The sequence below is a fragment of the Penaeus chinensis genome, chromosome 19 (assembly GCF_019202785.1).
Source record: "Penaeus chinensis breed Huanghai No. 1 chromosome 19, ASM1920278v2, whole genome shotgun sequence".
NCBI classification, from domain to species: Eukaryota; Metazoa; Arthropoda; class Malacostraca; order Decapoda; family Penaeidae; genus Penaeus; species Penaeus chinensis.
Genome location: NC_061837.1, coordinates 409,663 through 426,132, shown reverse-complemented (window position 1 = coordinate 426,132; position 16,470 = coordinate 409,663). Strand labels below are relative to the sequence as shown.

The 16,470-nt window shown below is 31.0% G+C and overlaps 2 protein-coding genes across 2 annotated transcripts; both read right to left on the bottom strand.

Annotated features, from left to right (window-relative positions):
- Window positions 1-5,040: 5,040 nt before the first annotated feature.
- Window positions 5,041-5,481, bottom strand: LOC125035429 (deoxyuridine 5'-triphosphate nucleotidohydrolase-like). Its single transcript, XM_047627817.1, has one exon. It carries the CDS (start codon window positions 5,479-5,481, stop codon window positions 5,041-5,043), a length of 441 nt encoding a protein of 146 aa, XP_047483773.1.
- A 2,558-nt stretch (window positions 5,482-8,039) lies between these two features.
- Window positions 8,040-8,595, bottom strand: LOC125035202 (DNA fragmentation factor subunit alpha-like). Its single transcript, XM_047627444.1, has one exon. The coding sequence runs from the start codon at window positions 8,589-8,591 to the stop codon at window positions 8,040-8,042; it is 552 nt and encodes a 183-aa protein (XP_047483400.1). The 5' UTR covers window positions 8,592-8,595.
- Window positions 8,596-16,470: the final 7,875 nt, after the last annotated feature.

Below are 16,470 nucleotides of genomic sequence, written 5' to 3'. Positions count from 1 at the left end.
GTCTTTCGGTTATGGTGAATTTGTATATTTTTTCTTCCGTGAAACAGCCATAGAATTTATGAATTGTGGTAAAAAAGTTTATTCGAGAGTCGCTCGTGTATGTAAGAATGATCAAGGTGATAAAAAATCTCAGACCAAATGGACATCCTTCTTGAAGAGCAGACTCAATTGTTCTGTTCCCGGAGAATTTCCTTTCTATTTTGATGAAATCCAGTCCGTCACCAATATCATCACTGGTGTATACGGAGGACAGATTCATGATATTGTCTATGCTGTATTTACAACGCCACCAAACTCTATTCCAGGGTCCGCTGTGTGTGCTTTTTCTATCCGTTCCATTCAAGATACTTTCGATGGTGATTTTAAGGAACAGGAAACAAAAAATTCTAATTGGCTTACCATGCCTCTGAATAAGATACCTAAAATACGACCTGGTAGTTGTGCTCCTAATAATCAAAGTTTTCCTGACGAATTTATAGCCTTTATGCAATCACACACTCTCATGAATACAGCTGTCCCTGGGTTCTTTGGTCGTCCATTTATTAATACTCTTCGATATCGTTTTACTAAGATCGCTGTTGACCCTCAAATTAAACTTCAGGATGGACGAATAGTTGATGTCATCTTTTTAGGAACAACTTTATCCATAATAAAACTCGTAAATGTTTTGTCGTATGAAAATATACATCTTGTAGACCCAATTATTATTGAAGAAATTCGAATCTTTTCACGACCAAAGACTATAACAAATTTACACCTTATAAAAAAGAGAGGTAGAGGAAAAAAATTGATTATAATAACCTATGATGAAATTAAATCAATTGATCTTCATCGTTGTTTTCGAGCCAAATCTTGCCAGTCGTGTATTGGTCTGAGAGATCCATACTGTGGTTGGTATGCTAGCCAGGAAAAGTGTACCCCATTGAGTCTTGAGACTAGAGAATATATCTTTCAGAACATATCTGGGTACCATAATCAGTGTCTTCATTATAAAGATGATACTAAATTTTCAAATCATAATAATAATAATAATAATAATAATAATAATAATAATAATAATAATAACTCATCAGGAAAAAATATATCAGAAGAAAATATTGATATTTTTATCCATGACTCAGGAAAAAATATTAACATTTCAGTAATTGAAGAAACTACAGAATTGAGTACAGAGCCTGAGGCAATAGACACAATATTTATAACAAAAGCGACCACACTATCTGACGAGAATAATTTCTTAAATTCTAGACCAATAGGGACGATAACCACAACAATGACAATTCCAAAGTTTAATAATAGTCCTGTTGAAACAGTAGTAACTCCCGAGCCGAACGATAACTCTGTTGAAACGGCGACAGCAAGAACAACGATGACAATTCCTAAATCAAATATCGACCCTGATGAAAATGTAACAACAGAACTTGACGACAATCCTGATGAAACAGTAGTAACTCCCGAGCCGAACGATAACTCTGTTGAAACGGCGACAGCAAGAACAACGATGACAATTCCTAAATCAAATATCGACCCTGATGAAAATGTAACAACAGAACTTGACGACAATCCTGATGAAACAGTAGTAACTCCCGAGTCAAACGATAATACTATTGAAATGGCGACAGCAAGAACAACGATGACAATTCCTAAATCAAATATCGACCCTGATGAAAATGTAACAACAGAACTTGACGACAATCCTGATGAAACAGTAGTAACTCCCGAGTCAAACGATAATACTATTGAAATGGCGACAGCAAGAACAACGATGACAATTCCTAAATCAAATATCGACCCTGATGAAAATGTAACAAAACTTGATAATAGTTCTGTTGAAACAGTAGCAACTCCCGAATCGGACGACAGTTCTGTTGAAACAGTAGTAACTTCCGAGTCGGACGACAGTCCTGATGAAATGACGACAGCAAGAACAACGATGACAATTCCTACATCAAGTGTCGACCCTGTTGAAACTGTAACAACAGAACTTGATGACAGTTCTGTTGAAACAGTAGCAACTCCCGAGTCGGACGACAGTCCTGTTGAAATGACAACAGCAAGAACAACGATGACGAGTTCTGATGAAACATTAGCAACTCCCAAGTCGGACGACAGTCCTGTTGAAATGACAACAGCAAGAACAACGATGACGAGTTCTGATGAAACATTAGCAACTCCCAAGTCGGACGACAGTCCTGTTGAAATGACAACAGCAAGAACAACGATGACGAGTTCTGATGAAACATTAGCAACTCCCAAGTCGGACGACAGTCCTGTTGAAATGACAACAGCAAGAACAACGATGACGAGTTCTGATGAAACATTAGCAACTCCCAAGTCGGACGACAGTCCTGTTGAAATGACACAGCAAGAACAACGATGACGATTTCAAAATCAAGTGTCAGCCCTGTTGAAATTGTAACAACCAAATTTGACGATAGTCCTATTGAAACAATATTAACCACAACAACAGCAACTCCCGAGTCGGATGACAATCCTATCGAAACGGTAACGACAACTGAATTTGATTATAATTCTGTAAAAAAAGCAACTTTCAAATATAATAATGAAGTATCTGACAATGGCTATTCTATATGTACGGCTAATAGAATTTTTATCAGTATTATTGTCATCAGTGGAGTCGGACTTTTAATTATTGGTTTCATCATAGGATTTTTCTTATCACAAAAATTATATACACCAGAGATTATTAAATGTCCAAAGAATATTTTATATGAAGAAAATTTCTTGGAAAATGGTTTTAATTAAACACACCATGTGATGATATTTAAGGATAAATGTATAATTATTGAAACTATAGTTGCCTATATATATATATATATATATATATATATATATATATGTATTAATATAAAGATTATTTAATAAATATATTAAGCTAAAAGCTATTTTATTATTATTACATTATTAACATTTAAACCAACTAAAAATTGTTTTATTATAATAATCTAAAAGGTGTTTTATTACAGTGGTCTTGATATTTACATGTATATATAAAATAAATGTTTGTATTTATATATATATATAATTATATATGCGATCTATATAATAAAGAGCAAAATGTCTGATGATCATAGAAAAAATAACAGTAATTTTGAAGATCTTCAAGCAGAAGATGGTCCATTGGTACACGATCTAATGTACAATAAATTTTGTACAAGCTGTATCGAAAAATTTCGAAATGTTATTATTTCAAAAATAGAAGCCACAGAAAACATTCTACATAATACCACTATTGATAATGCTATTGTACAATATTTAAAGAATAATAGTTTAAATATTGTTGAACGTATAGAAGAAGAATATGTCGATAATTCTCATTCAAGTGACGAACATCAAAATAATATAATGAGTAGTATTCCATTAACAAAAACTTTGAATATTTCGAAAGAACTTAAAAATGATGATATATTAAAACTAACAAATATTAGTGATCACATCTTACTAAAAGGTTCATTGAAAGGAGCTATTATGGAAATTAATGATCGGCACGGATTTAACCGTGATAAAGAAAACTATTATATGACATTTGATGAAGCTCTTTTGAAATGTATTCCTAGAGAAATATCTTGTAATTGTATCGATAATGAGAGATTTAATGATGGGAGATGTGGTCTATATTGTGATAGTAATATAGATTATAATATAGACTATATTGATATTGGGTATACTGATAATAGAAATAATAGTGATAGTGATGAAACAAATGAAATTGAAAAAAGTGAAAATAATGATAGTAATAATGATAGTAATGACATTAGTCCAGAGATTATTGATGATCCAAATTATAGAAAACCTAAAAATACTGTAAAGCTGATTGGAAATAATGAAAAATTCCTTTGTTTGGAAATTTGTAAACATAAAGAAAGTTGTCCTATAGATATTAACAACAAAAATATTATCGATAGAAATATCGACATACATATAAAGGAATCTACTCCAGAGAATGAACCTGTTTTGAAGATTACAGATTTTATTAACAATAATAATATTGTAAATACTGGAAACATGGTTTACATATTGGGTTCTACGACATGTCGAAGTGAAACCTATATGAATAAACTAAACACTATTTCAAATATATATAAGAGTAAATTGGAAAGTTTATTCGTGTCGGTGAATAAAAATAAAGATTTAACACGTTTACATATCAATAATATTGTCAGTGAATTAAATCATACAAGACATATATTACAGTCCTTTACAATTTGTAATTTAACTTATATTGCTCCAATGGTAGGTAAGATGTTTGAAGATCAATTTGTGAAAGAATTTAATGAGACTTATAATAGAAATGTAACAACATTATATCTAGGACCACAATCTCGTGGTCATATTTATGATGAATCAAAACTATGGATGAGTGATTATATACATTATACTATGGTAAAAAATAATAAGATAAATAATGGACACAAGCAACGTGTTAATTTGTTCCAAGTACCACTCTGCGGTAGTAAGATTCAACTTGGCACCCATATTAATCTATCTAATTTATATGGCAAAAATATGCTTTTAATGAACATATGTATGATAACAAGATTAATCGATACAATTGATGACATTACTAGTGAGATCCATGATAACATTTATAGTAATAGTTTTATGAAAAATAATATAAAATCTCCGGTTAACGAAGATATGCAATTGAATGAATCGTTAACGAATAATAATAATAATAATAATAATAATAATAATAATAATAATAATAATAATAATAATAATAATAATAAAACAAATAATTTATATACTAATAATGTTCAATATATAACACTCTTAAAGGATTATTCTTTATGTTTACATACTAAGAAGGCTTTTCAAGAAACACATCGATATTTAAAAGATTTATTTAGAACATTGTATAAGTAAGAATATAATATAATAAATAAACGAATATATATATAGTAGTTTAAATTATCCCTTATATGATTATATAGTTATAATAGTTAAAGTATCTATAGTTTGATAGGTTATAATATATGTTAATAACAACTACTATATGATACACATATATATAATTCATTAATGTTTGCCTGTAGATCCATAGCCTCCTTCATCACGCTCTGTCTTTGTCAGTTCTTCAACTTGTTCTATGTCGGGATATATAATTTTTTCACAGATCAGTTGAGCAACACGATCACCCTTCTTTACTTTATAATCATTTTTGGCATGGTTAAACAAGATTATGCCAACATTACCTCTGTAATCTCTATCTATTACACCAGCTCCCACATCAAGATGGTGCTTCCATGACAGACCAGATCTTGGTGCAATCCTACCATAACACCCTTCAGGAAGTTCTACCTGAATATCTGTCTTTATGAGGGATTTCCCATTAGCCGGAATTGTCAGGTCATAAGCGCTGCATAAATCAAACCCGGCAGCACATTTTGAACCTTTTAAGGGCGTGAAAGCATGCTCAGTCAATTTTTTAAACTTTAGCACATTTTTCAATTCTGACATGGTGGAAGAGTCGCACGCGCGCATATATATGTATGTGTTACTCTCGCTGCAACGGCTAGTGAAATGTTTTTTAAAGACTAATTGGTGAATATATATATATATATATATATATATATATATATATATATATATATATATATATTCATATTATTAAAAAAAAATAATAAGGAGATATTTCATATATTTTATTCTTAATTTCATTTTGTGGTGGTAATAATAAATATGTTGATATTTTAAAAGATTTATTTGGAACATATTAGTTTATTAAAGCTAGTTAAAGCTAGATTATATATAATAAACATTAAAGCTAGATTATATATAATAAACATTACGATATGTAATAAACATTATAATAAAACCTTAATATTATATAATAAAACCTTAATATTGTATAATAAAACCTTAATATTATATAATAAAACCTTAATATTATATAATAAAACCTTAATATTATATAATAAAACCTTAATATTATATAAAACCTTAATATTATATAATAATACCTTAATACTATATACAGATAATTATATAATTAGTTTATAAAATATCTATAATTAACATTTATATATATTGATAGAGTTATATTATTATTTACTAGTAATACAATAGACACAATGATAAGGATCTCAAAGATTTTAATAACTCTTAACGAGTTGCTTGGTTAACGAGTTGCTTGGTTATATATAATATATAAGCATTTTGCTGAGATAATCTTACATTATTTTGATATTCCTTTTCCAATTGTGTTTTCAAGCACTTAATCATTTGTTGATAGTTCTCTGAACGGGGAATAGCCGTCTCTCCGACTGCTACAGAAGACGATGACTCATTTTGTTGGTAGTTCTCTGAACGGGGAAGAGCCGTCTCACCGACTGCTACAGAAGACGATGACTCTTTTTGTTGGTGGTTATCTGAACGGGGAAGAGCCGTCTCACCGACTGCTACAGAAGACGATGACTCTTTTTGTTGGTGGTTATCTGAACGGGGAAGAGCCGTCTCACCGACTGCTACAGAAGACGATGACGATCCAACTGTTGCATCTGGTATGGTTGAAGTCTGTTGAGATATATTAGGATTTGTTTGAGGCATCTGCTTCCCTCTTCTTATGATCATTTTCCCTCTCCTTCTCAAGTGATTTCTCCACCACCTCCGTCTCCTCTCCTTACTCGTCTCGAATCTATGATTGAAGCCATATCCACTCCATCTCCTCTCCCTACCCGCCTGGAATCTATGATTGAAGCCATATCCAGGGTCTCTATATTTATGGTGAGTCGATGACCAGGCATATCTGCCATCCCTACGAACATCAATTGTCATGTTGTTCCATTGATAGGGAGCTTCAATAATTAGGTCGTCCATTTGAGAGGGTGTTGGAGAAGGCTGTGGAATGACCTGCTGATGGGGGTATGGGTGTAATATCAGCAGCAGTTATGTCTGATACCTCGGGGAAGTTAATATATATATATATATATCAGGACTATTACGAGAAAGTTTACAAGAAAATATAAAATATATCTTCCACTTTCTGTCCCCACGAGACAGAACTGGTATAGTGAGAGCGTTGTCTACTCTTTATATGCAACAGACACGTATCTAAGACCGGAAGTGAAAGTTGCCACATTATGTTTTGTCTCTTTTATATATAGAACAGAAACGTATATTGTCGCTATAATAGTAAATCGAAACGCCCCTTATTATGTTCTGAAAAAACATATTATGTTATATATATATATATATATATATATATATATATATATATGACCAAACTATAATAATATAATATACAATTTCTAACCCTCAAGCGAAATAAAGATTTCATTTAATATATGACCAAACTATAATATATAATATACAATTTCTATCCCTCAAGCGAAATAAAGATTTAATTTAATATATGACCAAACTATAATGTATAATATACAATTTCTATCCCTCAAGCGAAATAAAGATTTCATTTAATATATGACCAAACTATAATATATAATATACAATTTCTATCCCTCAAGCGAAATAAAGATTTCATTTAATATATGACCAAACTATAATATATAATATATAATTTCTATCCTTCAAGCAAAATAAAGATTTCATTTAATATATATATATATATATATATATATATATATATATATATATATATATATATATGACCCATATTTTATATATTTGTCTGAATTAACTTTTATGTATAAACGACTGCGTCATATATATATATATATATATATATATATATATATATATATATATATTTACAGATTTCATATTTTATAATTTTCAATTTCTTTAATTTCTTTAATATACATCTATCAAGCTATATTTTTTTCTTAAAACTACTTTTCTTAATTTTTTAATATTTTTAATAATAAATATATGATACCGATGTTTTGACATTTGGGTTCAAATGTATTCTTTATAAACCACTTCACCTTGAGTCATTTCAGATATAAGATACTTCTGTATTTAATATTTTAAAAATATCAATGGGATTCACAATCTTACTACTGAAAATGGGCTTTCCTTTATAAAGGTTTAGCGGCTGAAAGAACAGCACATTTAATTTATGTATCATTACCCTTTAAATGTTCCTTCAGAAGGTCAACTAATTCCATTGCTTCTGCTTCTTTCTTCTTCTTAACATAAAATTCAATACATAACTCCTGCAACTGTAGGGAAGAATCTGAGGTCTGTTTAGGCAGTTCCAAAGAGCTTATATTTGCATCTTTGATGACCTCTAGGTCAGACAAGCTTAGCAATGCAACTGATGCAGGATTTTGTTCCAATGATTTGAGGAGATTGACTGCCCTCTCTTCGTCTCCCATCGGACCATTTATTTCATCAGATACAAACAGCAAGTTGCTTGGTACTGACAGTGGAGAAGGATGCCGTGCCTCATCAGCTGCTAGGAAGATGAGTTTGGTATCAGGTGCCAGATTCTCCCAGTAAGCATCATCGACAACAGTGCCATCTTCTTCCAGTACTACAGTTAAAGTGCTAGTATCTTGTATACCTAGCTTTGCTGCACCTTTCTCTATGACATCCTGAAAGCCGTTGGCAACAACTCCATATCGACGTTTTCTGTCTTGTGACCATATTCTAATTGGCTTCTTCATTATCCCTGTATTAAAAAAATTAGAATGTTGTATATAAATTTATTCTAAGAGGCCATGAAGCTTGTATCATAACCTAAAAAAAAAAGAGGAGTTGAAATATAGAAAATGTTTACAAAGCAATCACCCAAACCAAATATAAATAAAATATGTAATTTATAATATATAAACTTATATATGTTAGCGAAATAGAAATATCAATATATATACACACACACACATATATATATATAATATATAATCATAAATAAATAGAGGATATAAATAATATATTATATATATACGTGTATATATATATATATATATATATATATATATATATATATATATATATATATATATATATAATCATTAATACTTCGTTCCAACTTATTCTTAAAAAAACTCAAACACTACAATACCTTATTCACATCACTCCTAAAATCACCAAGAGAAAAGAAATGGAATATATTTTAATACTTTGACAGGATAGTGCTAGCGCAGGTGTACACCGCACAGGTATATATATGCGTCTGCATTACTCTCTAACAGTGTCAGTTTATATATCCCGCTTGATGGGTATGAATTGCAGGTTACAGGAGAAAAATGAAAGTTTAGTTGATACATGCAAGTCACGTAAAATCAAGCACCACTAAATGTCAAGTCATAACCGCAATTCTCTTGCAGAGAAAAACTAAATGTCAATGTCATCGAGTAAAAGTATTCCGAGTTAAATCGAAATGTCATTATTATACACGTATACCCTCTTCGGAGAAAAATGAAAGGTTAGTTGATATGTGCAAGTCACGTAAAATCAAGCACCACTAAATGTCAAGTCATAACCGCAATTCTCTTGCAGAGAAAAACTAAATGTCAGTGTCATCGAGTAAAAGTATTCCGAGTTAAATCGAAATGTCATTATTATATATATATTGCAAGCACCCCCCTTCTTCGGAAAAAAAAAGGAAATATCCATTGACGTATATCTCTTGGTACTTGAAAGATGATATCTTGTAAATTATAGAGGTGGTCCTTATACCCCTCCCCCTCCCCAGTAAAATATTGCCAGATATGATTCAACTGTAATAAAAGTGGGTTCCATTTTTCCACTATAATATATGTTATTTTCTATTATTATCTTTAAAAAACTAGGTTTCTAGCAAAATGGATGGTGTATACACCATTGTTGTTATTATTATTATTATTATTATTATTATTATGATTATTATGATTATTATGATTATTATTATTATTATGATACTACTACTACTACTACTACTACTACTACTACTACTACTCTACCTACCTACCACACCTACCACACCTACCACACCTACCACCACCTCACTCATTTTCCACTTGATATATTTTTGTTAACATTGAATTTTAATCTTTTAACATTCTATATTTGGAACCCACTTTCATCTTAGAAAGAAGTGACTAATCATAAAAGGCGGAGTTACAGTTATCAAAACAGGATTCCTCTGGGGGCGGGGCCTAGAGCGTATAAAAGGCACGACATGCAGCAACTCGATACATTTCTCAGACATCTCCTGACAGTATAATATTCTTGTGCTACATTGTGATCAAGAATGGACATCATAAATCCATATGGAGGTAAGTAAAAAAAAAATAAGACACAGTATAACATATATATATATATATATATATATATATATATATATACTGATATCTCTAACTCGATAACATATATGTTTATATAATATAAATATTTCGCTAACATATATGTTTCTATACTATAACTTTATATATATTTTAACATATACTTTCTTTACATTTTTATTTCGATAGTAATAGATATATATATATAAGATTATATATTGTGTGATTTATTTAACATATACTTTCTTTATATTTTTATTTCGATAGTAATATATTTTTATTTCGATAGTAATAGATATATCTAAGATTATATATTGTGTGTTTTATCTATATATGTGTATATATATATATATATATATATATATGTAACTAATATTCGTATTTCTATATGATTCACTTTCATTGTGATCGGAATATAAACAAAACGCAAAAAAATGAAAACCGAAAAATGTAAGTCAAAAATTTTATCCACTATGCTAAACTTCTAAAAAAATTTCCGTCTGCCTAATCTCCTAGAGGAAAACTTTCACGATTAAGATTAATACAAACTTACCACGGCGCCTAACCTAAATATTTTATTTCCATTTTTAAAAAAATTACCACAGTGCCTAACCTAATTATTTTATTTCCAATTTTTTAGTGCCTAACCTAAATATTTTTTTTAGTGCCTATCCTAATTATTTTATTTCCATTTTTTTTTAGTGCCTAACCTATATATTTTATTTCCATTTTTTTTTAGTGCCTAACCTCAATATTTTATTTCCATTTTTTTTAGTGCCTAACCTAAATATTTTATTTCCATTTTTTTTAGTGCCTAACCTAAATATTTTATTTCCTTTTTTTAATAATATACAATTACGAAATTCAGGTAGTGTAATATATTATAGTGAGTGAGCATAATCATGTGAGATTTTCTCGATTCGGTGTATTTTCACACTTATTTTCGAAATAACTCAATATTTCACTGAAGTTTAGCATAATGGATATAGTACTGAGGTGTATGGTTAACCTAACGAATTTTTTTTATTTTATTTTTTCTCAAAAATATGAGCTTTAATAGCACTATAATATATATATATATATATATATATATATATATATATATTATAATATATATACATATAATATGAAAGCTCCTTGTATTATTTCTGAATTTCGACTTTAATTTTTTCGGTTTTCATATTTTTTTTTGCGATTTTATTTATAGTCCGATCCAACGAAAAAATTATATGAATCATATAAAAATATAAATATTAAAATTTCCCTAATTCATATGGGAGTTTTCGGCACTTAATTTTTTTTTCTTCTAGGGGATTTGATTGTAACTTAATATTCATCATAATCGGTGAAATTTTCAGAAAGAAATATCTAAATCGGTAAAATGTAATTTTTTTTCTTCTAGGGGGTTTGATTGTAACTTAATATTCATCTTAATCGGTGAAATTTTCAGAAAGAAATATCTAAATCGGTAAAATGTTTATGTTTTTAATGTTTTTAAAAAGAGACACATATTTCTAGTATATATATATAAGAGAAGTTGCCTATTATGAATTATTTGTCTAATAACAAAATTTCTGTGTAATTTAGCCTGTAAATCGGAAATTATATATATTATGTTATTTAAATATGCTTTTTATTATTAGTTAATAATTAACAATATATATTCACATATATCAATATATATATATATATATATATATATATATATATAAGTTTACAATATATGATTATTCATATATAGTAATATTATTTCGGTAATTCTATTATATGCTATTTTCATTATTAATTAACATATTTTGTAATATATGTTTTTTCATATATAGTGACATGATTTTGGTAATTCTATTATATGCTTTTTTATTATTATTCTTATCTAATATGTTATTTCGTTAATTTTAAATAGTAACAATATCATTATATCCATATTTTACAATCAACCATACCCTAACAGTGTAACCAACCATGTCCATATTCTAATAGTATTCTAATAGTTTCAGAATATATAATATCTTTTTTACTTTCAGGATGTAGCATAGGAAAATTAATAGCAAATCCATTAATACCAGAAGATGACACAATACCAACTACTAGTAAAGATGACATGTATATAGACCAATATCAGATTCCTGGAAATATACCCTCTAATTATATATTGGTTAATCAGTCACCATCAAATGATTCTTCTGATTACATATTGGTTAATCAGATACCTTCAATATCATCAAGTGATTCATTATCATCAAGTGATTCATTATCATCAAGTGATTCATCTGACACAATGAAGTATTTGTCAATAAACAAGTCTATAGATTCAGTAAACCAGTCATTAGATCCAATGTCATTGTCTAATTTAAAACATTTGACACCTATGTTAAATAAGTTGACCTCATCAATATTACAAGCTTGTTCTTCTGATCGTTTGGATAACCCCCAACAAGAACAAAGAATTCATCAGTCACTACCGCCGGTATTATCGCTGGCACCATCAAAGCAAAGATTATTAAAGATGTGTCGAGAGATAAAGTCGATATCAACATCAATAAATCAACTCACTCCTGATGAACAAATAGATATAGGACATATCTTAGTAGAAATATTACAAAATAAGATATCCATGCTTTCAGAGATATTGAATCACAATCAGCCTAAGAAACTCCCACTAAATCAACAACCACAGCAAGTAATACCATTGAATCAGCAAGTACAACAAATATCTCAACAACTACCACTACAATATCAAGCATCATCACAATTATTAGAACAACAACCATCACAACAACAACAAGCATCATATATAGACCAACAAATACCACAAGTATATCGACAAGCACCACAACAACAAGTACCACAAGTGTACCAACAAGCATTACAACGACAACAACAACAAGTACCACAATTGTACATACAAGTACCACGACGACAACAGCAAGTATCACAAGTATACCAACAAGTACCTCAACAACAACAAGCATCCCAAAAACAACATATATCAATACCAAAGAAATATAAAGTGTATCAACAATCACAAGTACCGATACTAAATCAACAAGTACTGCAAGTACCACAACAACAACAGGTATTACAATTACCACGAGTGCAACAGCAAGCACCGCCACAACAACAAATACTACAAATGCACCAGCAAGCACCACCACAACAACAAGTGCTACAAGTACCACAACAACAACAACAACAAGTACTACAACAAATGTCACGAGTGCAACAGCAAGCACCACCACAACAACAAATACTACAATTACCACAACAACAAGTACTACAACAAATGTCACGAGTGCAACAGCAAGCACCACCACAACAACAAATACTACAATTACCACAACAACAAGTACTACAACAAATGTCACGAGTGCAACAGCAAGCACCACCACAACAACAAATATTACAATTACCACAACAACAAGTACTACAACAAATGTCACGAGTGCAACAGCAAGCACCGCCACAACAACAAATACTACAAATGCACCAGCAAGCACCACCACAACAACAAGTGCTACAAGTACCACAACAACAAGTACTACAACAAATGTCACGAGTGCAACAGCAAGCACCACCACAACAACAAATACTACAAACACCACAACAACAACAACTATTACAATTATCACGAGTGCAACATCAAGCACCACCACATCAACAAGTACTACAAGCACCACAGCAACAGGTACCACAAAAACAACAAATATCACGAGTGCAACAGCAAGCACCACCACCACAGCAACAGGTACCACAAAAACAACAAATATCACGAGTGCAACAGCAAGCACCACCACCACAGCAACAGGTACCACAAAAACAACAAATATCACGAGTGAAACAGCAAGCACCACCACAACAACAGGTACCACAACAACAACAAGTATCACGAGTGAAACAGCAAGCACCACCACCACAACAACAGGTACCACAACAACAACAGGTATTAACATTATCACGAGTGCAACAGCAAGCACCACCACCACATCAACAAGTACTACAAGTACCACAACAACAACAGGTACCACAACAAGTATCACGAGTGCAACAGCAAGCACCACCACAACAACCAGTACAACAACAACAACAAATATCACGAGTGCAACAGCAAGCACCACAACAAATACTACAAGTACCACAAATGAAACAGCAAACACAATACCAAATACCACTACAACAATCACAGAAGCTACAACCATCGCAACAAGTGCACCAACCATATACACAAAATAATCAACAGCAACAACAAGAAGATCTACAAAAACAACTACAAGATATTCAAGACCAAGTAATTCAAGACCAAGTAATTCATGACCAAGTAAATCAAGACCAAGTAATTCAAGACCAAGTAATTCAAGACCAAGTAATTCAGAACCAAGTAATTCAAGACCAAGTAATTCAGAACCAAGTAATTCAAGACCAAGTAATTCAAGACCAAGTAATTCAGAACCAAGTAAATCAAGACCAAGTAATTCAAGACCAAGTAATTCAAGACCAAGTAATTCATAATTCAGAACCAAGTAATTCAAGACCAAGTAATTCAGAACCAAGAAATTCAGAACCAAAAAATTCAGAACCAAAAAATTCAGAACCAGGATCAAGTAATTCAGGATCAAGTAACTCTGAACCAAGAAATTCAGGATCAAGTAATTCAGAACCAAGAAACAGCACAACTACCATCACTATTTGATCAACAACAATTACAACATATGCAAACTGAGCAACAACCACAATCAGAACAACACCCCTCATCTCAACAACAATCCTCATTAATAACATATATTATTGATGAAAATCCACAGGATGAAATGCCACAGGATGAAATGTCACAGGAACAGGATTTATTTAGTTTTATAAATAATAGTTTTATAGATTATGTACCAGCTTATCATAAACCATATGGGGGAGAAAATAAACAGGTTTCTCATTCTTCTTATAAACGATCATCCAACTCAATAAATGTCACTCCTCAAAAAAAAAAAAAAATTCATAATGATAGTGGTGATAATATTGAAAAAAAAAAAAATTATAATAGTGGTGATAATATTGAGGAAAATATTGAAGAGCTGCTCAGTAATAACATTGATATTGAAATGCTTTTCAATATAAAAAACCGAGATGATCAGAAAGGTGAAGGATCTGATGAAAAAGCTGGAGGACTTAATAAAGGTAGTGGCTATAGTAGTAAAGGTAGTAAATGTGGTTATAGTGATGAAGGTAGTAAATTTGGTCATAGTGGTAAAGGTAGTGGTCATAGTGGTAAAGGTAGTAGTCATAGTGGTAAAGGTAGTGGTCATAGTGGTAAAGGTAGTGGTCATAGTGATGAAGGTAGTAAATTTGGTCATAGTGGTAAAGGTAGTGGTCATAGTGGTAAAAGTAGTGGTCATAGTGGTGAAGGTAATGGTTATAGTGATGAAGGTAGTAAATTTGGTCATAGTGGTAAAGGTAGTGGTCATAGTGGTAAAGGTAGTGGTCATAGTGGTGAAGGTAGTGGTCATAGTGGTGAAGGTTGTGGTCATAGTGATGAAGGTAGTAAATTTGCTCATAGTGGTGAAGGTAGTGGTCATAGTGGTGAAGGTAGTAAATGTGGTCATAGTGGTGAAGGTAGTGGTTATAGTGGTGAAGGTAGTAAATGTGGTCATAGTGGTGAAGGTAGTGGTCATAGTGGTGAAGGTAGTGGTTATAGTGGTGAAGGTAGTAAATGTGGTCATAGTGGTGAAGGTAGTGGTCATAGTGGTGAAGGTAGTGGTCATAGTGGTGAAGGTAGTGGTCATGATTCAGGTCATGATTCAGATGATAGTAATGATGATTATGAAAATGATGATAATGAAGAAGAAAGTGACAATGATAGTAGTGATGATAATAGTAGTGATGATGATGGCACCACTTCCAATTTTACTATTCAGTTTAAACAGGGGGATAATGGGAATGATATCCAAGAATATATAGATAATCCTATTATGATGGCATGGGCTAATAAAGCTGAAGTAAATGATGCAATTGAGCTTCACAAGAAACGAAAGAAATATGCCGAAGATACATGCCTTACGGATATATTTTCAGCATGCCCGATACATCTGAATGGTTTCCACTATGATAACTGTAAATGTAATCCTAGAATTATTAAGAATAGTGTGTTTGTTACTAAGGATGATAATGATTATTGGGAAAAAGCTGGCACAAGAAAGAAATTCTTCAAGCATTTTCAGAATAATATTGTAATAGACGAGTTTGTTAATATGGAAAGTAATGTAGCTACAACAGTCGAAAAACTCAGATCGAT